At 42.9% G+C, this 27,314-nt stretch overlaps 1 protein-coding gene across 1 annotated transcript in view; it reads right to left on the bottom strand.

Annotated features, from left to right (window-relative positions):
* The window catches only part of tgfbr2b (transforming growth factor beta receptor 2b), a 102,692-nt gene extending 77,302 nt beyond the window's left edge, over nt 1-25,390 (bottom strand). Inside the window, exon 1 of the mRNA XM_069907305.1 lies at nt 25,172-25,390. Coding sequence (XP_069763406.1) covers nt 25,172-25,238 — 67 coding nt within the window. The 5' untranslated portion in view covers nt 25,239-25,390. The remainder of the gene's footprint in view (nt 1-25,171) is intronic.
* Between the last annotated feature and the right edge of the window lie 1,924 nt (nt 25,391-27,314).

Below are 27,314 nucleotides of genomic sequence, written 5' to 3'. Positions count from 1 at the left end.
GTCTCCCCAACCTTTTATTCCCCCCCCCCCCCCAGGAAGCAAACATTTTCAAAAGAATTGTTACCCATTGTTATCTGTCATCACCGAACCCCTCTCCCTCAATAGGGAGCAGATTCTGTGGAAATTTCCTTCAGCCATTTTTAAAATGTTACTTTCCTTTTTAATTTTTTTTCTTACTTTAACAACCATATTGTAAATAAAATTTAAATTTTAGTGCAAACTTAGGCAAAAGGACAGATGCAAACTTCGCAAAACATTTGAAAATTAAGAAGGGAGAGTGTCAAGATAAAGACCAAGATAGCGGACCAATGATTAAAAATAAGAATAAGTAATAATTTGTACCGAAAAGGCACCTGACACTCAGCCCAGTGGTACTAACCCAAGAGCATCGGTTCAGCACGATGGAAGTGTTCGGTGGGTGGGTGGCTGGGGAAGCAGTGCAAAGATGGAAATAATGAGGAAAGCCTCCAGTTTTGCGAAAAGTCAGGGAATGGTCAAAGGAACTGCTGATTAATTGAAGGTCGCTCAAAGCAGTTCACAAGGTGCAGGGCCCTCCATAACCCTTGGGACAAAGACACTTTTATTCCCCCCTTAATTTGCCCCTGAGCTCCACAGTTCTAAATTTTTAATCAAACAATTCACATGCAATTAAAGTGTGTATTCCAGGATCAATTGAAGGTTGCTCTAAATGTTTAATTTTTAAAAAAAAATGTAGACATACAGCACAGTAACAGGTCATTTTGGTCCACGCATTCGTGCCATCCAATTTACACCTACGTTTTGAACTGTGGGAGGAAATTGCAGCCCCCAGGGAAAACACATGCAGACACGGGGTGAATGTACAAACTCCTTACAGACTGCAGGATTTGAATCCTGGTTCCAATCGCTGGCGCTGTTAAAGCTTTGGGCTAACCACCATGCTATAAAAGTCAATGAAACCATTAAGAGACTGAAAAACAAGAATAAAACAGTAAGAGACATCACCCAAATCTTAGGGTTACCAAAATCAACAGTTTGGAACATCATTAAGAAGACAGAGTGTAAGAGGAGTCACGTGATGGAGTAGAGGCCGGTAGGGGAACTCCAGCCCTCTCCAGAAAAGTAAAAAGGTAGAGAAAAAACAAAGTCACTAATACAGAAACCATAACAAATTGAAAGTGAAAGTGTGGAGAAAATGGCACCAAAGAAAGAAAAAGCAAAAACGAGAAGAAAAGAAGAAGGAAGGACATCGGAGGAGGAAGGTGGAGGCCCGCCGTGGAGAGAGAAGCCCGCTACCTGAGGTCAGTGGAAACCCCGAACTCAGGACTACAAAAATAGCTCACGGAGCCAAACAAAAGTGCGCAACCGCGCATGCACAAGACAAAGTCAACACCGACGGGAGGGGGGACCAGCTGAGGAGTAAATCTCCACAGCTGAAACAGACAAGTACAACACAACAGCAAGACTCTCAACAGGAAAACATAGAAAATAACGAGAATAAGAAGGAAGAGAATAAAAATAGGAAATCAAAGAAACAACAGATGACCAACCCAGAGGAAGAAGACCAACACCAAGACACTTGTAATAAAAATAAGAAGAACAAAAATACCCAACAAAATAAAATAAACAACCCATCAAGAAAATTAGAAGAGACAGAGGTAAAGGACACAGATCCTGGAGTCGACTCAGAAGAAGAGGAGGGTGAACACAGAGAAATGGAAGATGAAGGGAAGGGACAGTACATGGATATATATTTTTTTTAAAGAATATATGGAAATAGTAAAAGAATGGCTGACACAAGAATTCAGTGAAATAAAAAGAAGAATAAAAAGTACAGAAGAAAAAATGAATAGATTAGAGATGATCATGACAGATATAGAAAAATGAGTAGACAAGGTGGAAGAATGAGAAACAGCCATAGAAATGGAGGTAGATGAATTAAAAAAGAAATTAGAAGGATCTGATAAATAGATGCAAGAAATGCAACTTTTGGATATATGGAGGAAACAACACCCAAAGGAAAAGGAATATTCATATTATTCGGGTAGACACAAAACATACTCAAGGATAGACCTATTCCTGTTATCAGCCCACATTCAAGGGAGAGTTAGGAAAACGGAATATAAAACTATTATCAGACCACTCACCCCTGTTATTGGCAATAGAGCTAGAGGACATCCCACCAAGAATGTATAGATGGAGAATAAACTCCATGCTACTTAAAAGACAGGATTTTAGAGAATTAATTGAACGACAAATTAAAATGTACTTTGAAATAAATACGGAATCAGTGAAAGATAAGTTTATACTATGGGACGCAATGAAAGCGTTCATCAGAGGGCAAATAATAAGTTATGTAATTAAGATGAAGAAGGACTACAATCGGGAAACAGAACACTTGGAAAGGGAAATAACAAATATAGAAAAATAATTAGCAATAAAGGAAGATACAACTAAAAGAAGAAAATTGGCAGACAAAAAAATAAAATATGAAACACTACAAACATATAAGGTGGAGAAGAACATAATGAAGACAAAACAAATATTATGAGCTAGGAGAAAAAACGCACAAAATTCTAGCGTGGCAGCTTAAGACAGAACAAACTAAAAGAATGGTATTGGCATTAAGGAAAAAAGACAAACAAATTACATATAATCCAACGGAGATCAATGAAAACTTCAGGGAATTCTACGAGCAACTATATCAAACTGAAAACGAAGGGAAAGAAGACAAAATAGATGAATTTCTAACTAAAATTGAACTATCGAAATTACAAACAGAGGAGCAAAATAAATTAATAAAACCATTTGAAATAGAAGAATTACAGGAGATATTAAAAAAACTACCGAACAATAAAACACCAGGAGAGGATGGATTCCCAATAGAATTCGATAAAACATTTAAAGACTTATTAATTCCTCCCCTCCTGGAAGTTATCAACCAGATTGATAAAACACAAAACATACCAGATTCATGCAAAACAGCAATAATTACAGTAATACCAAAGACAGGGAAAGATCCACTAGCACCAGCATCATATAGACCAATATCTCTACTTAACACAGATTATAAGATAATAGCTAAACTATTAGCAAACAGATTGGTCGACTATGTATCAAAAATAGTAAATCTAGACCAAACTGGATTTATTAAAAAAAAGACAAACAACGGACAATATCTGTAAATTTATTAACTTAATTCATGCAGTAGAAGGAAATAAAACTCCAACAGTAGTGGTTATTTTAAACGCAGAGAAAGCCTTTGACAGAGTAGAATGGAATTATTTATTCAAAGTACTACAAAAATTCAGCCTACCAGAGAAAGATATTAATTGGATTAAAGCATTATATAAGGGGCCATTGGCGAAAGTGACAGTAAATGGATATATATCAAAACTATTTAACTTAAGCAGATCAACAAGGCAGGGATGTCCATTATCTCCCTCACTGTTCGCGTTAGCTATGGAACCACTAGCAGAACTGATAAGAACAGAAAATAAAATAAGAGGGATAAAAATAAAAGAGAAGGAATATAAAATCAGTCTATTTGCAGATGACGTTATAATATACTTAACAGAACCAGAAATATCAATAAAAGAATTACATAGGAAATTGAAGGAATATGGAGAAGTATCGGGGTACAAGATCAACGCAAATAAAAGTGAAGCAATGCCAATGAATAATGCAGATTTCACAAAGTTTAAGAAAGAATCACCATTTAGATGGCAAACACAAGCAATGCGATACCTAGGTATACAACTAAATAAAAATCTCGGCCATCTATATAAACTAAATTATCATCCATTAATGAAAAAATTACAAGACAACTTAGAGCATTGGAAAGACTTACCACTAACACTGATAAGAAGGATAAACTGTATTAAAATGAACATTTTCCCAAGGATACAATACCTATTTCAGTCATTACCAATTCACCTAACAGAGAAATTCTTCAAGGAGTTAAAGAAAATAATAAGGAAATTCTTATGGAAAGGGGGGAAACCGAGGATAGCACTAGATAAATTAACAGAATAGTACAAACAAGGAGGCTTACAACTACCAAACTTTAAGAATTATTATAGAGCCGCACAATTAAGATACCTATCAGATTTTTATCAAACAAGGGAAAAACCAGATTGGACCAAATTAGAACTAGAAAAAATAGGGGAGAAGATACCTGAACACATAATTACCAACTACCAAAACTAATATTGACGCAAAAATCAACTAATCCCTTTCACAATAGATAACCTTTCCTTTAGAGAATGGGAGAGAAAAGGGATCAAAAGAATAGAAAATTGTTTTTCAGGAAATAAATTATTATCCTTTGAACAAATGAAGGATAAATATAATATAATTCACGATACAATGTTTGCATACCACCAACTGAAAACCTACTTGAAGGACAAATTGGGAAACAATCTGAGGTTACCAGAAGGAAGCAATTTTGAATATGTGATTACAGACACAATGATAATTAAAAAAATTGTAACAAACATGTACATCAAACTGCAAGAAAAGGAGAACGAGGAAACAAACAGTAAACCTAAACAAAAATGGGAACAAGATCTAAACATAAAGATAAAGAATGAAACATGGGAAAAGCTGTGCTCCGGAACTATGAGAAGTACAATAAACACGAGGTTACGCAGATACAATATAACTGGATACACAGGCAATACATCACACCTCAAAAGTTAAATAAATGGGACCCAACAGTATCAGACAGATGTTTTCGCCGTAAAAAGGAAACGGGAACAACAATTCATGCAATTTGGACATGTGAGAAAGTGGAAAAATTTTGGGAAGATCTAAACCAGATATTAAATAAAATCACAAAAAAGCAATATACCAAAAAAACCCAGAGATCTTCCTTCTAAGTAATATAAGAAACAAAGAATTTGGACTCGATTTGGATGGAGCACAAAAAAGATTTGTTATGATAGCCCTAGCTGTAGCAAAAAAATGTATTATGTCAACCTGGAAATTAGAAGACAACTTGAAAATACAACAATGGTACATAGAAATGAATAAATGTATTCCATTAGAAAAAATAACATATAATTTAAGAAATTACATCACAATATTCGAACAAATATGGGAGCCATACATGAAATACAATAGAGAAATCCTACCATGGACTTCCACCACCTAAAATGACAGAAGGAGAAGACAACGAAAAGAACTGACTCAGTAAAATTTCTTGTTTATTTTTATTAAGTGACAACCTTGTTTAACGGGTTAAATGTATCTTATAGATTGAACTTCGGGTGAATGAGAGGGGGGTGAAGGAGGGAGGGAAAGGAGGGGGGGAAAGGGGGAGAAAATGACACTATATATTCAAGAGAAAAAAATGTCTGTATGTATCTTGGTCAATATGGTTTATATTGTGAAAAATAAAAAATTTAAAAAAAAAGACAGAGTGTACTTGTGAGCTCAGTCATCGCAAAGGGACTGGTCAGCCAAATAAGACCCCCACTGCTGGTAACAGAGGAATTCTCATCACAATGAAGAAAAATCCCCAAACATATGTCCGACAGATTGGAAACACTCGTCGGGGGCAGGTATAGATGTGTCAATGGCTACTGCCTGCAGAAGACTTCATGAACAGAAGGACAAAGCCTGCACTGCAAGATGCAAACCATGGCAAAGGTAGTATATTTTGGATCTTGGGCAGTTCCTTTACGCCTCCACATTTTGCTCTTATCAGTCTGTTGCAGGTTAATCTTGGTCTTATTCATCCACAAGAACTTTTCATATAATTCTCCAGACTCGAATGAAATACTTCTTGACAAACTGTAATCTGGCCATCCTGTTTCTGTGGCTAACTAGTGGTTTGCAACTTGCAGTGTAGCCTCTGTATTTCTGTTCATGAAGTCTTCTGCAGACAGGAGCCATTGACACATCCACACCTGCCTCCTGAAGAGCATTTCTGATCTACTGGACATATGTTTGGGGATTTTTCTTCATTATGATGAGAATTCTTCTGTCACCAGCAACGGAGGTCTTCCTTGGAATACCAGTCCCTTTGTGATTACTGAACTCACCAGTAAGTTCTTTCTTCTTAATGATGTTCCAAACGGTTGATTTTGGTCATCCTGAGGTTTGGGTGATGTCTCTTACTGTTTTATTCTTGATTTTCAGCCTCATAATGGCTTCTTTGACTTTCATTGTGTAGTGCGCATTGAAAGAACCAAAGACTTGTTGATCCAAACCAAGGCTTTTATTAACTAAAAGCCTGGAGCATATCACAAGTAGGTCGACCAGTCCAGAATGACTTGGTCTGGCTAGGAGCAATCCTTTAAGACCTGCCAGTAGGTGTGGCTACACTCTCAGCCAATCACAGTCATCCTACACTACCATCTGTACATATACACATTGGTGATAGAATCTGTACTATCACATATTGGCACATCTCTGGTCCTCATGTTGAAAAATGGCAACTACAGACTCCATAGGTGATCAAAAGTTTAGACGTAAGCCCCGCTCTCTTATACCTGCACCAATGAAGCAATTAAACGTACCCGAGTACTCGCAAACACCTATGAAGCCAAATGTCCCAAACATTATGGTGCCCTGAAATGAGGGGACTGTGTGTAAAAAGTGCTGTAATTTCTACATGGTCAAACCAAAATGTATACAAATAACATCGAATGAAATCACTTTAATTACATGTGAATTGATTGTTTACAAAACTAAAACTGCAGAGCACAGGGGAAAGGAAAAAAGTGCCTTTGTCCCAAACATTGTGGAGGTCATATTTCGCACTGTCAGTCATGAAAATGGTGTCCTAGTGTGGGTAATATTCAGCAGTTTGGAAATAATGTTTTGGGGTGGATGAGGGGCAGGTGGGAAAAAGAGAGATGAATAGGGTGGGGAGGAGAAAGGTAATAAATAGGAGTGACGGAGTTAACAAATGTAGAGAAAATGAGCCAGTACTCTGTCACTCCAAGGCGACTGTAATCTGCCCTTGGTCTACAAGTGAAGGACAAAAGCTGAAGAAAGTTGATAGGAACACCTGGAGGGGAGTGTAAATGGGTAGTATAGCCTATGGCCAAAAGGCCTGCTTTCACATTGTGTGACTGTATGACTCAAGTTTGCTAGAGAACATACAATGGTTCATGCATTCCCTTTGCAAAACACTCTGTGATGAATGCCAGCCTCCTACCCCAGAAGCTCTCCAATTTATTCAATAGGCTTACCCCAGAATGGCATTTGGCCATGTAATTTCTCTGCCAGATTCTCTCATGCCATTAATTTGTTAATTTTAAACTCCAGATAATTAAAAGTTTAAAAAGGTGGACTTATAAACTGCATAAAGGATGCAAGAATTCATCAATTATTCTAAGAACAGTGGAAACCAAGCTAATTACTGCCTCATCTAACCTATGCTCAGTCCTGGAGAGTCAGTAAACACTACAAGAAGTACTGGGTTGCCCACCTTCCATTTCTGTACAGGAGGGCGATTGAAAACTCAAGCTGAATTTCAGATTTATTGTCAGAGTACATAATTGACACCGCATACAACCCTAAGATTCTTTTTCCTGCAGGCCAGACAGAGTTACCACTTATTGGTGGTGCAAAAAACTGTATTCAGTGAATACAAGAAAATAAATAAAGGATTGTAAACAGATGACAATTGCAAACAAACTGACTGTGCAATACAGAGAGAATAAAAGCATCCATAAAGTGCCCAGGTAAGAGCCCTTAAATGAGCCCCTGATTGAGTTTGTTGTTGAGGAGTATGACAGTGGAGGGAGAACAGCTGTTCCTGGACCTGGTAGGGCGAGTCTTGTGGCCACTGATACCTCTTTGCTGATGGCAGCAGCGAGAACAGGGTGTGTGCTGGGTATTGTGGGTCTCGATGAATGCTGATCTCCGATGGCAGCGCTTTCTGTGAATGTTCTTGATGTTTGCCTGTGATGTTCTGGACTGTGTCCACTACCTTTTGGAGGGCTTTACGCTCAGAGGTATTGGTGCCCCCATACCAGGCTGTGATGCAGCCGGTCCTCACACATCTGTAGAAATTTGCTAGAAGCCTCCAAACTCCTGAGGAAGTAGAGGTGCTGACGTGCTTTCTTCACGATGCCATTAGTGTGTTGGGTCCAGGAAAGAACCTCCGAGATAGTGACTCCCAAGAACTTAAATTTGCTCACCCTCTCCATCTCTGATCCCACAATGATCACTGGATCGTACACCTCTGGCTTTCCCTTCCTGAAGTCAACAATCAGCTCCTTAGTTTTGGAGGCATGAAGTGTGAGGTTGTTGTTGGTGCACCATTCAGCCAGGTTTTCAATTTCCATACTGACTCATCCCCATCCTTTATACAACCCACTACTGTAGTATTGTCGGTAAATTTATAGATGGAGTTATTTTTGTACTGAGCTACACAGTCGTAGGTGAAAAGTGAGTAGAGCAGGGGAATAAGAACACAGCCCTTTGGAGCACCAATATTGATGGAAATTGTGGAGAACCTCTTACCAATGTTCACCGATTATGGTCTGGATGTGAGGAAATCCAGGATCCAATTACACAGTGGGGTATTGAGCCCCAGGACTTGGAGTTTGCTGATCAGTTTTGAGGGGATGATGGTGTTAAATGCCCAACTGTAGTCGACAAACAGAATCCTGATCTTTGCAGTTCAGGTGTTCCAGAACTTTGTGTAGAGCCAGTGAGATAGCATGAGCCTGTTGCTACAATAGGCAAACTGGAACATGTCCATATCTCTGCTCAGACAGGAGCGGATGGATTATGCTTCAACACCAATCTTTCAAAACACCATCACCATTGATGATAGTGCTACTGGTCGATATTCATTAGGACAGGCAACTACAGTCTTCTTGGACACAGACTGACATCTGTTTGAAACAGGTGGGTACCACGCCCTGCTGGAGGGAGATATTGAAGATATCCATGAAGACATTGGTAAGTTGGTCACAACAGATTTTTAACACTTGGCCAGGTACTCCACCCTGACCAGATGCTTTCCTCAGATTCACTCTCCTGAAGGCAGTTAAAATGCCTGAAGGCACACATCATCCTCAGACTTACCTCCCTTCTTCTCTTTAGAATGCAGCCATTCCATGAAGTCTGGTCATGCGACAACTTGTTGCTCACGTCAGCGCCTCAACAGTGATGCTTGCTGCCTGAGTGTAAAGGCACCAACACACATCCTGATCGGACAAGCAGGGAGAAAGAACTACATCCGTTTTCCAACTTGCAAAGGGTCTTCAAGATAACCCGATTTCTCCAGCACTACTTCAGCTTAAATATCTTTGCTCAGCGGACATGAAGCTGCCTGACTTTGTCAGAATCTCAAGTTAATTGGAGTGCTTAATGAAGCTTCTCTCCTCGAAGCAAGTGAAGCCATAGATATAATTAGCTGATCCATTCTACCAGTTCAATCAATGCTGTGGGTTAATGTGACCTTGAGCAGTCACATAGTTCAAAGCCAATGCTTGCATCTTAATTTTGGCCAGTGGTGATTTAACTGCCAATGGGGCCTGTAAAGGATGCTGCATGGGGCCACATACACAGCAAAGCCATTACTATGATGACAGGAGACATTAGTGCAGGTGGTAGGACAATAACAGCTGCTGGGTATTTCACCACTTTGTTATCGCAGATTTCCAGTATCTGCAGTTTTGGGCTTTTCAATTAACCTGTTTGTTTTGGATTTAGTTCTGGACTCAGTCCAAATGAACCTCACATCAGGAATGATGGCTTTATTGTGAGTGAACATCCTCAGATTCAATGGCTCAATGCTCTTGAAGTTATCAAAAATATCCAGGGTCGTCACACATCTGGGCTGGAACAGTATGGCATACATTGCTTAACGTACACAATGCATCAGGATCACTTACTAAAAAGGAAAACACAGGTGCAAAAATATACATCGCTAAAGTACTCATTAACTTCTGAGCTTGGCCAGATAGTTCAGACACACATTAATCCAATTGTAACTGAAGTGCTTTCAAATAACCAAGATCTTTGCTGGAGAACATTACAGCTTCTTCAAAAATCACACAGTTACCAAGCCAAACAAAGTTAGGCCTGGAACCTTGAAAACAAAAAAGGAGGAAGGTGTCTTCAGTCAACAGTTGCAGTAGCTAACTGCACAACCATCAGTTGCTGGCCATTCATTCAAACAACCTTTAGAGACTCTACTTCTGATTGAAACAGGTTTTCCTGAAATTGAACTCCAATCTGCCCTTCCAGAATGGAGTTGAACCAAGAATTGTTTTTTGCATTAAAATATTTCCTTTATAATGATTTTCAAGTAAAGGATAACAAGGTTTTATTCTCAACTCTTATGTAATGCTGAGGAGCGTGGGAAAGGTTGATCTGGCTTTAAACCCTCTCAATGTCACCAAATCACCCAGAATTCGCAGTACAGCAGCAAGTCTTGGTATTCTGAAGGGACATTTTGATCTTGCTTCCCTTTCTCTTGTTGTTAGGGGCGTCAGGTTGGAGACACCCTCATATGCTTTTATGGTGGGCACAAGATGATGAATTCTATGACGACATGATAAGGGAATCTTGATCTTTCCACTCCTCTGGCCCACGTTAGCTACTTCCTCCATGCCACAGCCACAATTTTTTCACTTGCATCCTCAGGCTCGCTCAAAACACAAATCAAATCAACTGAGCAGTTTGATCATCCCATCAACATTTTAACTCTTCTGTAGATATGTCCAAACTTCTTACTGGAATTCCTCTCAGAATTTATTGTCACAAACAAGTCGTGAAATTTGGTGTTCTGAGGCAGCTTCACAGTGCAAACATTCACATTATAACCATCACAACATTATAATTAAAAAAATGTATAGTACTGCATGAAAAGTAAGCCAGTATCTTTGGTTCAATGATTATTCAGGAATCTGATGGCAGTGGGGAAAAAGCTGACCTTGTGCCATTGAGTGCTTGTCTTTATGCCCCTCCTCTGTAACTCTCCCCGCCCATAGTAGCAGAGTGAAGAATGCATAGCTTGGGTGGTGGGGGTCTTTGATGATTGCTGCTGCCCTCCGACAGCAGCACTCCCTGTAGATTTATTCAATAGTGGGAAGCGTTTTGCCTGTGATGTCCTGGGCTGTGTCCACTATTTTTTGGAGGGCTTTACACTCGGGTGCATTGGAGTTTCCTCACTAGATCGTAATGCAGCCGGTCAGCACAATTTCTGCCACACATCTGTAGAAATTTGCCAGGGTTTCTGTGTCATATCAAACTTCTGCAAGCACCTGAGGAAGTAGAGGTGCTGACGTGCTTTCTTCACAATGCCATTAGTGTGTTGGGTCCAGGAAAGATTCTCCGAGATAGTGACTCCCAAGAACCTTAATGTGCTCACCCTCTCCATCTCTGATCTCCCTTTGATCACTGGATCATACACCTCTGGCTTTCCTTTCCTGGAGTCAACAATCAGCTCCTTAGTTCTGGTGACATTGAGTGCAAGGTTATTGTTCGTGCACCATTCAGCCAAGTTTTCAATCTCCCTCCTGTATGCTAACACATCCCCTTCCTTTATACAACCCACTACCATGATGTCGTCGGCAAATTTATAGATGGTGTTATTGTTGTACAGAGCCACACAGTCGTAGGTGTAAAGCAATTAGAGCAGGGAGCTAAGAATGCAGCCCTGTGGTGCTCCGGTACTGATGGACAATGTGGAGAAGTTCCTACCAATTCTCTCTGATTGTGGTCTGGAGGTGAGGAAATTCAGGATCCAATTACACAGTGGGCTGTTGTGTCCCAGGTCTTGGAGTTTGCTGATCAGTTGAGGGGATGATGGTGTTAAATGTTGAATTGTAGTCGAGAAATGATGAATGCATCTTTGCTGTCTAGATGTTGCAGGGCTTTGTGTAGGGCCAATGAGATGGCATCCGCCGTAGACCTGTAACTGCGATAGGTGAACTGGAATGGATCCGTGTCACTGCTCAGACAGGAGCTGATATGCTTAACACCAGCCCTTTAAAACACTTCATCACTGTTGATATAAGTGCTACTGGTTGATGGTCGTTAAGATAGATTACTGCACTCTTCTTGGGTATCAGTTTGAATGATGTCTGTCTCCCTGCTGGAGTGAGATACTGAGGATATCCATGAATATCTTGGTAAGATGATCAGCACAGATCTTTAATACTCAGCCAGGAACTCCATCCAGGCTGGATGCTTTCCTCAGATTCAATCTCCTGAATGCAGCACACACGTCATCCTCAGATAGGCACTGGGTGAGATCGTCAAGAAACATTGGGGTGCGGCGGGGTGGTTCTTTGCTGTTACTGTTGTCAAATCTGGTGCAGAAGGCATTGAATTCCTCTGGGAGTGAAGCTTTGCCATCAGCTACTTTACCAGATTTGGTTTTGTAACAGGTGATGGGATTCAGGCCCTGCCACAGCTGTCGGGTGTCCCTTGTTATTTCCATCCAGAATCTCCACTTGGCCAGAGAGATAGCTTTCCGCAGGTCATACCTGCTCCTGTTGTGCTGATCAGGATCTCAGGACTTAAGTGCCTGCGATCTGGCTCTCAGCAGGTTCTGGATTTAATTATTCATCCAGAGCTTCTGGTTGGGGAAAACCCAGGAGGATTTGGGTGGGGACACATTCATCCGAAGGTGTTTTGATAAGTGCGTGACAGCCCTGGTGTACTTGTTCAGATTCTCAGCAGAGTTGTTTATTGTTCTTCTTAATGAAGAAGACTTGGCCATCCTGTGAGACACAGGAATGAGAAAGCAGCAATATTTCCTTTGGAGAAGGAAAGCTACTGTGTTCTCCTTAATCAAAGGAAAAGCACCAAAAGCGGTACTTTAAAAGAAATAGCCACTCCGACTGCCTCCAAGGAGAGGGCAGTCTCGAGTTTCCATGAAAAAATGGGTTACTCTTGACTAAGCAAGAAATCATCATGGAAAACCGACTACGTAACTTTTAGGCAAGATAAGAGGGAGTTTGTGAAATCATGATCTTATAGCGGCTACTACGGTAGATAATACTAAATAAAGGCAAACACACAAAGGTAGTCAACTCAAGACTGGCTTATTGCAGACATGCACAGACCTTTTATTCCCTGCCTGTTAATGTTAATTAGGCAGGGGCTTCATGTGATCCACTCGCTGTACTTTGGCACCCAGCACTGCTAGCCCGCGATGTGTCAGGTAAGTCTGTGAACTGACGGTGGCGGATCGCAATACCGTGCTGTGCGCCTGCTACATTATGAAGAAATCTCTCTCTGAAAAACCAGTCATCAAGAAATTCATGAGTTTAAAGAGAAGACAATGTTGCAAAATGCTTCATAATTACTTCTGAACTGCAATTTAAAAATCTTCAAGTTCAACATGTTTGATGCTGAAATTTAAAGTCGACTTTTCAGAATTATGCCTAAACTGTAACCTAGTGGTTCTCAACCTTTTTCCTTCCACTCACATCCCACTTTAAGTAATCCCTATGCCATCGGTACTCTGTGATGAGTAAGGGATTGCTTAAGGTGGGATGTGGGTGGGAAGAAAAAGTATGAAAACCACTGTTTTAATTGTTCCTCATTGACTCGTTATGTGCATGGTTTCAGAACTCCAAAGGAAATGACAATTTTTCTCAAGCAAAATATTTCAGTCACCATTGGGTCTAGAGCAGTGATTCTCAACCTTCCCTTCCCACTCACATCCCACCTTAAACAATCCCTTACTAATTACTTAAAGTGGGATGTGAGTGGAAAGAATAAGGTTGAGAAACCCTGCCTAGTTTGGGATTTGGCCACTCACATACACATTTAACATTTGCGCATTTTGAGGTTACATTTAGAGTTAAATAAGAAATGCTATTAATAATTTAATAAAAGCTATTATTTTGAATTTACCATTGTCTGGTGAATATTCCATTGCTGTTCTTTTGTTAGTTCATTACAAAATTTGTTAGTTCATAACAAAATAAAAAAGGTCCTCACCCTTTTCAGGAATTCTAGTAGGCACTGTTTGGTTCTTCTGCTCAAAGCAGGCATAGAAGGCGTTCAGGTTATCAGGTAGTGAAGCATCACAGCCATTCATAGTGTTCATCTCACTTTGTAGGCTGTAATGTTCTGCACTCAATTCCATAGATGGTGTATATATGTCTCTAGCTTCCTCCAGAATTGCCACTTTGCTTGTAAAGATCTCGATCCCTGGCCTTAAATGCCTTTGTTCTCACCCTCAGCAGGTTGCGAGTTCTCTGATTCATCCAGGCTTCTGGTTGGGGAACACCCAGTATGTCTGTGTGTTCACCTATGTGGCTCTTAATGAAGTTGGTGATTCCTGTTGGATATTCATTCAAGTCTATGGATGAGTTCTTGTATATGGTCCAGTTAACCAATTCAAAGCAGTCCTTTAGGCGCTTGTCTGCCTCCCTCGAGCACACTTTCGCCATCTTCACCACTGGTGCTGTGGTCCCTGTCTCTGCTTGTACGCTGGGAGTAGAAGTACAGCCTGGTGATCAGACTTGTCGAAGTGTGGTCATAGTATGGGTCGGTTTGCGTTTTTCATGGTGGTGTAGCTGTGGTCGAGGGTGTTGGCTCCCTTGGTCTCACATGTGACGTGTTGGTGGTAGTTTGTCAGAAATGTCTTCAGGTTGGCCCGACTGAAGTCCCCCACAATGATCGGGAAGGCATCAGGATGTCCTGTCTCATGGCTGTTTAACACAGTGCTCAGTCCCTCCAGCACCAGCCTGACATTAGCCTGGGACGGAATGTACACTGTGACCAGGATGATGGTGGTGAACTCCCTTGGCAGGTAGAATGGGCGACACTTGATCACCAGATGCTCCAGGTCGAGGGAGCAAGACTGGGAAATGACTGTCACGTCTGTGCACAACTATGATTACAGGGACAACGTCTCCCCTGATTTTTCCAGATGCTAGTGTTTGGTCAGCGCGATGGAGGGTGTAGCCCTTGGACTGCAGTGTCGTGTTCTGAATGTCCGCGTTTAGACACATTTCTGTAAAGCACATCACACAGCACTCCCTGATGTTGAAGTCTGGCAGATACTGTCTTCCCTCAAACAACTTCTCCATTAAATCCTTTTGCACAAATGCCTCGATCGGGTCTTGCCCTCGATGGTGTGCCCAAGCGCAGGAGCAAAGGATCAAGGGACGTGGGTGCACAAGTCAATCAGGACATGTTGAGAAAGTGGTCAACAAGGTGGCCACAGCCTTTATAAGACACTGCCGTGGCCTCAAATGAAGCATCTTATTCAATTCGGGTCACCACATTATAAGAACAATGTTAAGGCAGCCGACAGGATTCACAAAAAGTATACAACAATATAGTTCCTCTGCATTCTGGTTCCAAGACCTGAATCAAGGAGAGATTTGAAAGACTGCTCACATTGAAGAAAAGGTAGAGGGGATATTTACTAAAAGTATTTAAAATTATGAAAAGTCTGGACAGGGTAGATAGAGGAGGCCAAGCACCAAAGGCTCAAAGTTCAGATTATTGTCAGAGTATATGTCAAGAATAAAACAAGAGATATTGCCCAAAACCTTAGGATGATCAAAATCAACTGTTTGGAACATGGTTAAGAAAAAGCGTACTGAAGAGTTCAGTAATCACGAAGAGACTGGTATTCCAAGGAAGATCTCCACTGCTGATGACAGAAGAATTCGCATCATAATGAAGATAAATTCCCAAACTTGTGTCCGACAGATCAGAAACACTCTTCAGGTGCAGATATACTGTTTTATTCTTGTTTTTCAGGCTCATAATGGCTTCTTTGACTTTCATTCGTACAATTCTGGTCCTCATGTTGAAAAATGGCAACTACAGACTCAAAAGCTTCGAAGGAAGCCAAGCTCTCTTATACCTGCACCAGTGAAGTAATTAAACATAACAGAATATTCACAAAAACACCTTTGACAGCATATGTCCCAAATATTATGGTGCCCTGAAATGAGGGGACTATGTACAAAAAGTGCTGTAATTTCTACATGGTCAAGCCAGAATGTCTATAAATAACCTTGAATAAAATCTGGAATGTGTACTTTAATTACATGTGAATTGTTTGATTACAAATTTAAAACTGTGAAGCACAGGGGCAAATAAATTTTTTAAAGTGTCTGTCTCAAATATTATAGAGGGCACTCTGCATGACCATATAACAATTACAGTATGGAAACAGGCCATAATCAGCCCTTCTAGTCTGCACTGATTTACATGAAACTCCAACTAGTTCCACCTACCTACTCCCTGCCCATAACCCTCCAACCCTCTCACATCCATGTACTCATCTAACCTCTTCTTAAATGACAGAATTGTCCCTGCCACAACTAACATCACATACAACCCTGAAATTATTTTTCCTGCGGACAAGGCAGAATTTTCTACTTATCAGGAACTGTACCATGTACTTAACAAAAAGATACACATACAAAAGATAGAGCAATGTAAACAAAGGAGGAAATGTAAACAAACTGACTGCAATACAGAAAAATATTCAGTAATAAATAATGTGCAAAGGAAGAGTCCTTAAATGAGTCTCTGATGAAGTCTGTTGTTTAGGTGTCTGATAATGTTCCTGTACCTGGTGGTGTGAGTCTTGTGGCACCTGTACCTCTTTCCTGATGGCAGCAGTGAGAACAGAGCATGTCCTGGGTAGGGTGGATTCTTAATGATTGCTGCTGGTCTCTGATGGCAGCATTCCCTATTGATCTTTTCTACCTTTTGCCTGCGATGTACTGGGCTGTCTCTACAATCTTTGGCCGGGCTTTCCGCTCAGAGCTATCGCTGCCCCCACATCGCACCTGCAGAACTTTGCCAAGGTTTCCGGCGTCAGACCGAACTGCTGCAAACTCCTGAGGATGTAGAAGCACTGATGTGCTTTCATCACAATGGCATCAGCATGTTGGATCCAGGAAAGGTCCTCAGAGCTAGTGACTCCCCAGGAATTTAACTTTCCCCACTTTCTCCACCTCTGATTCCCTCAAATGATCACTGGATCGTACACCTCTGGTTTTCCCCTCATCAAGTCCATAATCAGCTCTGATTTTGGTGACATTGAGTGCGAGGTTGTGGTGGTGCACCGTTCGGCCAAGATTTCAGTCTCTCTCCTGCATGCTGACTCACCGCTCCTGTGGTATTGTCAGCAAATTTGTAGACGATGTTATTGTCATACCGATCCATGCAATTTTAAGTGTAAAGCAAGAATAAAGAAAAGGACAATTAATTGGAATATGGAATGTACTATAGAGTGGATGCAGATTTCATTGTGGCCTTAAAGAGGGAATTGGATAATTGTATCATGGAGAAAAAATATAGAAGGGCTATAGATGGAAGAGGAACCATCGAGTTGTTCTGGAAGAGAGCTGGCCAGTGCAATACGAATAGCCATGTCAATGATTTAGATGCCAATCCCTTCTAGAGTGAGGAATGTATTTCTGGGCTTATTCCATCTGCTGTTGTCCCATGAGCTGTGTGGGAAATAGAGAGGGAAGGCAGGGGTGGGGGTGAGATTGGCTGCATTTCAGCTGGAAAACAAGTAATAGGGCAGGTAGGTCAGATTTGGAATGGTTTCAGAACTTCAAAGAACAACTTTTAATGTATTAAAATATGCATAATTACTGCCAATCATCCATCTGCATTTACAAGTCTGGTTTGTTACGAGTTGCTAGTGCAGCGGTTCCCAACCTTCTTTCCACTCACACACCACTTTAAGTAATCCCTATGCCAATGTGATTAGTAAGGGATTGCTTAAATTTTATAACCACTTACAGCACAGAAAAGGCCAGTTCGGCCCTACTAGTCCATGCCATAGCAAATCCCCACCCTCCTAGTCCCACTGACCAGCACCTGGTCCATACCCCTCTAATCCATGTAACGATCCAGTCTTTCCTTAAATGTAACCAATGATCCCGCCTCGACCACGTCTGCCGGAAGCTCATTCCACATCCCCACCACCCTCTGCGTAAAGAAATTTCCCCTCATGTTCCCCTTATAATTTTCCCCCTTCAATCTTAAACCATGCCCTCTAGTTTGAATCTCCCCCTTTCTTAATTGAAAAAGCCTATCCACATTTACTCTGTCTGTCCCTTTTAAAATCTTAAACACCTCTATCAAGTCCCCTCTCAATCTTCTACGCTCCAGAGAAAAAAGCCCCAGTCTGCACAACCTTTCCCTGTAACTCAGACCCTGAAATCCTGTCAACATTCTCGTGAACCTTCTCTGCACTCTCTCTATTTTGTTTGTATCTTTCCTATAATTTGGTGACCAAAACTGTACACAGTACAGTGGGATGTGGGTGGAAAGAAAAAGTTTGAGCACCACTGTTTTAATCGTACCTCATTGACTTGTTATGTGCATGGTTTCATAGCTCCAAAGGAAATGGGCCAATGACAATTTTTCTCGAGTGTAATATTTCAGTAACAATTGGGTCTAGAGCAGTGGTTCTCAACCTTTCCTTCCCACTCACATCCCACCTTAAGCAATCCCTTACTAATCACAGAGCACCGACGGCATGGGGAATACTTAAAGTGGGATGTGAGTGGAAAGAAACAGGTTGAGAACTACTGTTCTAATGTATTAAAAATGCATAATTACAGTTAATCATTCATCTGTATTTACAGGAGTATGATTTGTTACGAGCTGTACCAGATAGCACAACGCTGTTACAGTGCCCAGTGATTGGGACCAGAGTTCGAATACAAACTCCTTACAGACAGCGCAGGATGTCCTCCCATGTCTGCATGGGTTTTCCCCAGGGGATCCTGTTTCCTCCGAACATTCAAAATATACTGGGGGGGGGGGGGGGGGGGAGGGAGGTGTTGTAGTTTAACTGGGCTGAAATGCCTGTTACTGTACTGCATGTTAACATTTAGAAAATAACAAAAAAATGAACTGAATGCCAAACAACTGGAAATTAAGCAGCTGTATACAAATGCTATCTATTACTCCAAATGAGGATAGAATGTGGTGCTGGATCTTGTATTACTGGACAATAATCCAGAGACCTGGGCTGGTGGTCAAGAGAAAGCTAGTTATCTCCTTCTAGAGCAGTTTGAAATTGAAATAAGTTTTTAAAAAGTTTGGAAACAAAAAAAAATTCGATAGCTGATTTAAAAAAAAAAGGACTTTTCCTTGGAAAGACCAGAGGGATACGGTTAATCTAATGGTTAGAGCAACGCTACGACAGCACCAGAGACTGGGGTTTGAATTCGCCGCTGTCTGCAAGGAGTTTGCATGTTCTCCCTGTGGGTTTCTTCTGGGTTCCTCCCACCCTTTAAAATATATGGGGGTTGTAGGTTAATTGGGTGGCACGGGCTCGTGGGCCAGAAGAGCCTGTTACCGTGCCGCATGTCTAAATTTAAAGACCTTCCATCCTTCTAACTTAATGCATAACTCAAGTCCCACATCGATGCGTAACTATAAATCATTCTCAGGAATGGTCTACCAAACCACTCAAATGTAACACCGTCCTGCAAAGGCAAACCAGGGACTGACATTAAATATGGGCCAAGGTTGTCCAAATGAGTAATTGAGAGTTTAAAAAAAAAGAAATTGAAAAGTTAAACAAACATGGTTCCCAACTGTGGACCTGCTCACTTTGCTTCTCCTTCCATTAGAATGTCTGTCTTAAGGGGGCACTGCTGCCTTTTGTGACTCAAGCCCACACAGATCTTAATGTCAATTAGGTCAGAATGGCAACGTACATTTCAGGGCCACCTTTTGGATTGAAGATCGTTGCGAGATCCTTGATGAGAGCATCGGAGGACAGAAGAAAGGTGATTAGATGACCTGAAGCTTGCCCCAAGGCTGCAGTTTTAAGAAGGTGGTGATACAGAGAGTAATTTTTGGAACGGAATTCCAAAGCTTAAACAGCTGAAAGAATCACTTGCCACTGGGATAGAGATTAAAATAGGAGAGACCAGAATCAGAGGAGCAGGAATGTCCCACAAGTTTGCAAAGCTGGAGTTGACAGAGAGGAGCCCAGATGGCCTGAATTTGATTTCAGCGCAAAGTCCAGAAGATGTGGCTTCCCAACTGCACTGCGACACTAGATTCCAATGAAGGAGTGCAAACCTCAGCAATCCCCACCTCTGCTAGTTGGAAAGCTGCAGCAGAAATCTTATGGACCAGTCAAACTCTAAATGTTTAGATTTTAAAGTGTTATGCTTTGGAGCATTTTATGATTTGAATTCAAGACCTCATAAATTTTCCGATACTTTTGAGTTCTTTCCATCTGCTTTGGCGTTTTGTACAACCGTGACAGCATGCGAAAGAAGGTGCGTTCCCACTCTCCTGCCTGAGGGTCCCCAGAATGAAGGGACTTGCAAGAGATGGAGGCTCCGAATGCTATCTATAGCACATTCCCCCTGGGAGATTACAGCGTGGATGTGCAAGTAGCTCACAGCTAACCACAGATTCTGCACCAGTGTGTACCAGGGCCCACAACGTATTAAAGTTAACACGTGCCCATCTGTAAAAACGAAAGGATCTTTGCAAGTCAGTGCCAAGTGAACTGTGTCTCCTCATGTAGCACAAAATAGCTCTGTTTTTATTCTGTTTTTAAATCCTCCTTCACCAAGCAACCCCATCAAAATCCATATCATATTCAGGCTACTTTGCCAACTTTTGGCCCTACACCTCCCCAACTTTACCTCAAAGTCTTTCAATTATTTCTCTGTCTCAAGGGTGCATACAAAACTTTGTGAAGGTCATTATCAAATGCACATTCACCTTTTTTTCAGGGAATAAATTGCCAATTTCCCAATTCACTTGGTGATTGATGGTCATTTTGAAATTATATTCCATTTCTTATCATTTTTCTTCGGATCATAATTCTTGCTGCGTTTAACAAATCCCCCTTTAACTTGTTCTACTCTAGACACCAATCTCAGCTCCTCTCCTCTTTACACACACTTTGGGATTACCACTGCAGTAACTGTGTGTATGGATAACCATGTTGAGGAACTTTGGGGGGCATCCGAGGCGCTCTAGTATTTGCCAAAGCCCTTTCCTACTCACGGTGTCGAAGGCCACATTGACCACCACCAGTGGGCTGATATCGCCTCAAACTGTGCATCTTGGCACCTCACAATTTGGCGGTCAACAACCTCCTTTGAAGACGACCACAGAGCCCACCTCACTGACAAAAGACAAAGGAGGAAAAACCCAACACCCAACCCCAACCAACCAATTTTCCCTTGCAACCACTGCAACTGTATCTGCCTGTCCCGCATCGGACTTGTCAGCCACAAACGAGCCTGCAGCTGATGTGGACATTACCCCTCCATAAATCTTCATCCGCGAAGCCAAGCCAAAGAAAAGAACTGTGTGCAGGAAGCAGACAGCAGTCACTGGGGCACACCACACCAAACACCTGCACCAATTCAACCTCTGATCTACCGGACAAGGCGCTTTGCAATAATGGAACCCGGCCAAAATCTGAAACTCCAAGGGAACGCTGATAAGAACTTTGCAGAGTTCAACAGCCTCTGGATGGTGTGAAACCAATGGTGAATGGCAGTGGCCTCTTGGGATGGCGACTGCTCGGAATTGAGCTGCTTCTGAATGAAGCTAAAAGCAGATGATTGACCTCATTTAAGACAAAATACTGGAAATAACCTTGGTGAAGGCAGTTTCTTTCCCCTCCCCCTCCCAAGGAAACAGATAGTTGAAACACACAGTAAATGATGGAAGAACTCAGTCAATCTCAAAGCATCCATAAGATACATTACTGCTGTTTTTGGCCAGATCTCTTCTTTAAGTCATAAGTAAAAAGCAGACAGGTGCTTCATTAAAGACAGAGGTAGAAAGGTAGCAGAATGAGAGGGGGAAGTCCAGACCTTACCCAGTGGTTCTCAACTTTTTTTTCTATCCTCTCACACACCACTTTAAGTAATCCCTATGCCATTGTGATCAGTAAGGGGTTGCTTAAGTGGGATGTGAGTGGGAAGAAAAAGTTTGAAAACCAGTTTTTTTAGTGTACCTCATTGACTCGTTAGGTGCACGGTTGCAGAACTCCAAAGGAAATGGGCCATTGACACTTTTTCTCAAGCAAAATATTTCAGTAACAATTGGGTCTAGAACAGTGGCTCTCAACCTTCCTTTCCCACTCACATCCCACCTTAAGCATCCCTTACTAATCACAGAGCACTGATAGCGTAGGGATTACTTAAAATGGGATGTGAGTGGAAAGGAAAAGGTTGAGAACCATTGATTTTTGTGGGGACTCAATCATAGAGTGCTTGCTTAGCACACGAGAGGTAGTTGGATCGATGCCCACGTTCCCCATTGTATTCTCACTGCACTTCAAACAGATCGTTAAAAACAACTAATAACAATGGCCAAGAAGCTAGACCAGGAGGATTGTGGTCTGAGTGCATGCAGTAAAAGAATAGCAAAACCATGGAAGTATATTAAAATAAGGACCAAAAAGGAAGCAGCAGTGAAGGAAAGGGTGGTTAGGAGGCAAATAGAACAAATTGTGGATGCATGTGAGAGTTCTGGACGTGCTCAGCTTTAGTTCAAACATTTTCATTGTCTCAGGCCAAGTTAAAGTTGACCATGCTTGTCACATGCAGCAGATGTGTGCACATCTACATAGATAACCCAAGTTACTGACTACTTTGTGGTTTCTTCTTCTTCTTCTTTGGCTTGGCTTCACGGACGAAGATTTATGGAGGGGGTAAAAAGTCCACGTCAGCTGCAGGCTCGTTTGTGGCTGACAAGTCCGATGCGGGACAGGCAGACACGGTTGCAGCAGCTGCAGGGGAAAATTGGTTGGTTGGGGTTGGGTTTTTCCTTCTTTGCCTTTTGTCAGTGAGGTGGGCTCTGCGGTCTTCTTCAAAGGAGGTTGCTGCCCGCCAAACTGTGAGGCGCCAAGATGCACGGTTTGAGGCGATATCAGCCCACTGGCGGTGGTCAATGTGGCAGGCACCAAGAGATTTCTTTAGGCAGTCCTTGTACCTTTTCTTTGGTGCACCTCTGTCACGGTGGCCAGTGGAGAGCTCGCCATATAACACGATCTTGGGAAGGCGATGGTCCTCCATTCTGGAGACGTGACCCACCCAGCGCAGCTGGATCTTCAGCAGCGTGGACTCGATGCTGTCGACCTCTGCCATCTCGAGTACTTCGACGTTAGGGATGAAAGCGCTCCAATGGATGTTGAGGATGGAGCGGAGACAACGCTGGTGGAAGCGTTCTAGGAGCCGTAGGTGATGCCGGTAGAGGACCCATGATTCGGAGCCGAACAGGAGTGTGGGTATGACAACGGCTCTGTATACGCTAATCTTTGTGAGGTTTTTCAGTTGGTTGTTTTTCCAGACTCTTTTGTGTAGTCTTCCAAAGGCGCTATTTGCCTTGGCGAGTCTGTTGCCTATCTCATTGTCGATCCTTGCATCTGATGAAATGGTGCAGCCGAGATAGGTAAACTGGTTGACCGTTTTGAGTTTTGTGTGCCCGATGGAGATGTGGGGGGGCTGGTAGTCATGGTGGGGAGCTGGCTGATGGAGGACCTCAGTTTTCTTCAGGCTGACTTCCAGGCCAAACATTTTGGCAGTTTCCGCAAAGCAGGACGTCAAGCGCTGAAGAGCTGGCTCTGAATGGGCAACTAAAGCGGCATTGTCTGCAAAGAGTAGTTCACGGACAAGTTTCTCTTGTGTCTTGGTGTGAGCTTGCAGGCGCAGCAATTTGCTTCACACACTTTACAAAGACAAGCTCGAGCAGACTGGGCTTTTGATCTAGATTCTGCTGGACGGGTCCACTGCCAGTCTTCTTGAAGAAAAATGAATGAAGATTTCTTCCAACTTTCCCAAGTATTGCAATGAAAGTCATCTCCTTTGCAAATACATTTATTTTATCACCAGATAATTCGACCTTGCACAAGGCAAATGATGCAAAAGTGTGCCATGCAGGTTATTTTCTGGTCAGAGACCCCTTGGCTCGTGCTCATCCAGTGCAACATCCACTCGGTGAAATACGGTTACCGTACTTCCTAGGGAATCCGCCCACTCAGCACCATCTCACACACACTCAAGGCACGAGATTCAACCTTTAAAAAAATTCTGTGAGCGGAGGCACTACAAGAATGCAAACCTTTGCAGCAGTCACCTTGCAAAATATTAGAAGAAATCTAGATTTGGCCGGCGCAGTCAGCGCCACACGGGTTCGAATCCCGCGCCGTCTGCAAGGAGTCGATACGCTCTCCCCGTGGACTCCGATTTCCTCCCACCCTTCAAAAACCTACCAGGGGTGGGGTGGTAGGTTAATTGGGCGGCACGGGCTCGCGGGGCTGTTAACGTGCTGCGTGTCTAAATCGAACGTATCTGATTGGTCAACAGATGAACTGTAGCAAACATCCAACTTGCTACATGGCCAGGGCAACGTGAACTCTTTTGTAACAAAGTCACACTAAATAAAAGCCCAAGCCATCCTTTACCATGGGACGGTGTCTTTGCCCCAGCTATTTTTTTTTACGCAGCGTGCACCTACAGCCCACCTTTGGCTGTCACAAGCACATACATGTCCTCTGACGAGGCACACTCTTCTACAACAGGAGAAACAGAGGCCAACTTTTCCTTTCGAGAAATGCCTGCAGCCCACCCTTGCAGCTGTGTTTATAACTGGGACAAACAGTAACAGTCCCAAGAAGAACTTTCACATACAACTGTGCCAACTCTGGTAAGGTACACACACACACACACACACACACACACAAAAAGACAACCCAGGCCAAATTTGCTGGCGCACAAGAGGAGACCGATTCACGTGTGTGCCAACACACACAGCCCAACTTTTAATATAACAAGTCAATACGTGTAACGCACGCCGCTTCGACCGTCGGGCCAACCAACACAGCCCGAACAATTCACCGCAGAAACAAAATAAAAACTGACTTCGCAATGAACACAGCCCACCTTGATACAAGCCCACCTTTGCCCTGTTCCAACGGGGCGACCGAAAAGGGCTGCTGTACATTTCTTGACAGAACTCGTCCTCCTCTTCTCTTCCCTCTCCTCCTCTCCCTCTCTCCCCCTTCCTTCCCCCACGCTGCATCCCCCCCATTCATCCCGCAAATGTAACGGGGCTACGCCCTCCGGTGCCCGCGCTCCGATGGCTGTCAACTGTAGCCCGGCACTGCCCTCGGCTCTCCCACCTTGTGAGCGTGGCTGTCGCCCGGTCTCAGAGAGCGTTGGAGCCGGCGCTCCTCTGCCCCGAAGGCGCTGCTGTGTCCGACAGCAAAACTTACCGTACGTCCGGACGACATCTGCAAGCCCCAGCGCTGTAAACAAAGTCATGACCCAAAAGGAATCCATCAGTCCGAAAGTTCAATAATCCCGCCTCGTCGGTTGTGATCGGGACAGAGAAAGAAAAGGGGAACAAAGTTTTTTTGTGTGTGTGTGTGTTTGATCGTTTGTCGCAACTACGAGTTCCTTCTCCGTCTGAGAGTCCAAATGCGCGTATGAGTCATTGGTTTGTGCATTTTAAGGGAAACAGGAAACTTCAAACTCAGATTGTGGGTTGGGCTTCCAGCGAGAGAGAGAGAAAAAAACCTCCTCCAATCAATCAACAGGCTGTTTTAACCGGACCACAAGCGATTTTTGAGAGCGAGACTGCGGTGCACACACTGTACACAGGACAGAAATGCGATGCCCCGGGCAGCAGTAGCAGCAAGAAGCCTTGTTGGTTCATCATTCTGAAGGTCCACGCTACCTTTCAAACCCCCCCTTCCCCCTCCCCCGAAAAAAAATCAGACCCTTTTGCCTTCAAAAAAAAAGGGGAAATGTAAAGCGGAAGGGAGAGGATCGATGGACTAAATGGCCATTTCCTGCTCGTACACTTTAGGAGCTGAAGGTCCTGTGGCGATGGAATCAATGGACAGTTTCAGTTAATTACCTTCCTGCGATTAGACCACCGCTGTCAGGCGAATGCTGCAGTCACTGGGGGAACAGCAGGATGTAAACACTGCACATTTCAGTAGATGCAGCCTGCTTCTCGTTCATCGGGAGTGCTCTATCGTTGACAATGGCCATACTGTAATACATTTAGTAACTGAATAGTCCGCCCAAGATCGCAAGAAACTGCAGAAGGTGGTGACTGCAGCTCAGGCCGTCATTCCCCTCCCCTCTATCGACTCCATCTATGACTCCTGCTACCTTGGAAAAGTAGCCAGCATATTAAGAGATTTCATCCAAACCGGCCATACCCTTGTTCACCTTCCTCCAGCCAGGAAGAAGATTCACGGACATGAGATCATGCACCACCAGTTTCTCTCCTGCTGTTATCAGTCTCCTGAACGAACCTCACAAATGCAAAATTATCTTGCCTTTGCTCTGCACCAACTGCATCTCTCTGCTTTTGTTTGGTGTATTTCTTGTATTTTGTATGAACTGCATAATTACACACAATTAAAGAATACACTTAATTTCTTTCAGCACAAAATGGAGTCGACTCTCTTTATTCCACCCAGACACAACGGTGAATTCTTCATCCCATCAAAAACCACAAGCCAAACCCCTCTGAACTTCTCATTAGACACTTTTAAGCTGCAACACCTGGGTAACCCTCCTGGGAACAAGTGCAATTAGTGGGGCCAAGGTACTTCGACCCATTAAATCGCCAACCCAGCGATTTAAAGGCGATCCCGCCCCAGGATGACGCGTTGAATGAAGTGCCACGCACTTACCGGAAGTACTACTGGAAGTGATGAATCGAAGTCCAAATGGCGAACGGGAACGATCTTCAGATGCTGGCTAAGCAACTCTGCTGTGCTGCAGTACGGCGAGCAACTGTTGTGACCACCGCTGTCAGGCAAATGCTGCAGTCACTGGGGGAGCAGCAGGATGTAAACACTGCACATTTCAGTAGATGCAGCCTGGTGACGCACGCACGCAAGCACTGACATTACCGGAACAACCGGGTCGGCCATTTTCGTTTTCAAGCCGCCAGAGGACGTGACCTAGGTAAGTTTAACTGGGTTCCCTGACTACCTCTGAGGTAGGTCAGGGACCCAGTTGAATTTTGGAGCACACTGACCGGGTCGGACCCTTTCAAGCTGCCACATGAGTGGGGTGCTAACCCAGCAAATTGCCCGGTTAACCCCATTTTACGTGGCAGTTTGAAAGGGCCTATTGGCTCACTGCCACATGAGTGATCTTAGTGTTCTCGCTCTCCTCCTCCCGCGTTCGAGATGTATTACAACGTAGGCAGCCCGCTTAACTAACCCATGCATGCACGCTCCACTTGAATTTGGAACTCAAGTGTGCCAGATCCTCTTTAAAATAACACAATGCTTCAGCTGATCATGGATAAACACATAGCAACATCTGTAATGCAAAGTTTTATTGCAGCAACCAAGGCCTTTTCTCAATGAGCCAGGGATCTGGCAAAGG

The sequence above is a fragment of the Narcine bancroftii genome, chromosome 1, assembly GCF_036971445.1.
Source record: "Narcine bancroftii isolate sNarBan1 chromosome 1, sNarBan1.hap1, whole genome shotgun sequence".
In the NCBI taxonomy this organism is placed as follows: Eukaryota; Metazoa; Chordata; class Chondrichthyes; order Torpediniformes; family Narcinidae; genus Narcine; species Narcine bancroftii.
Note: the sequence above shows the minus strand (reverse complement) of the source record. Positions and strands in the feature narration are given on the sequence as shown.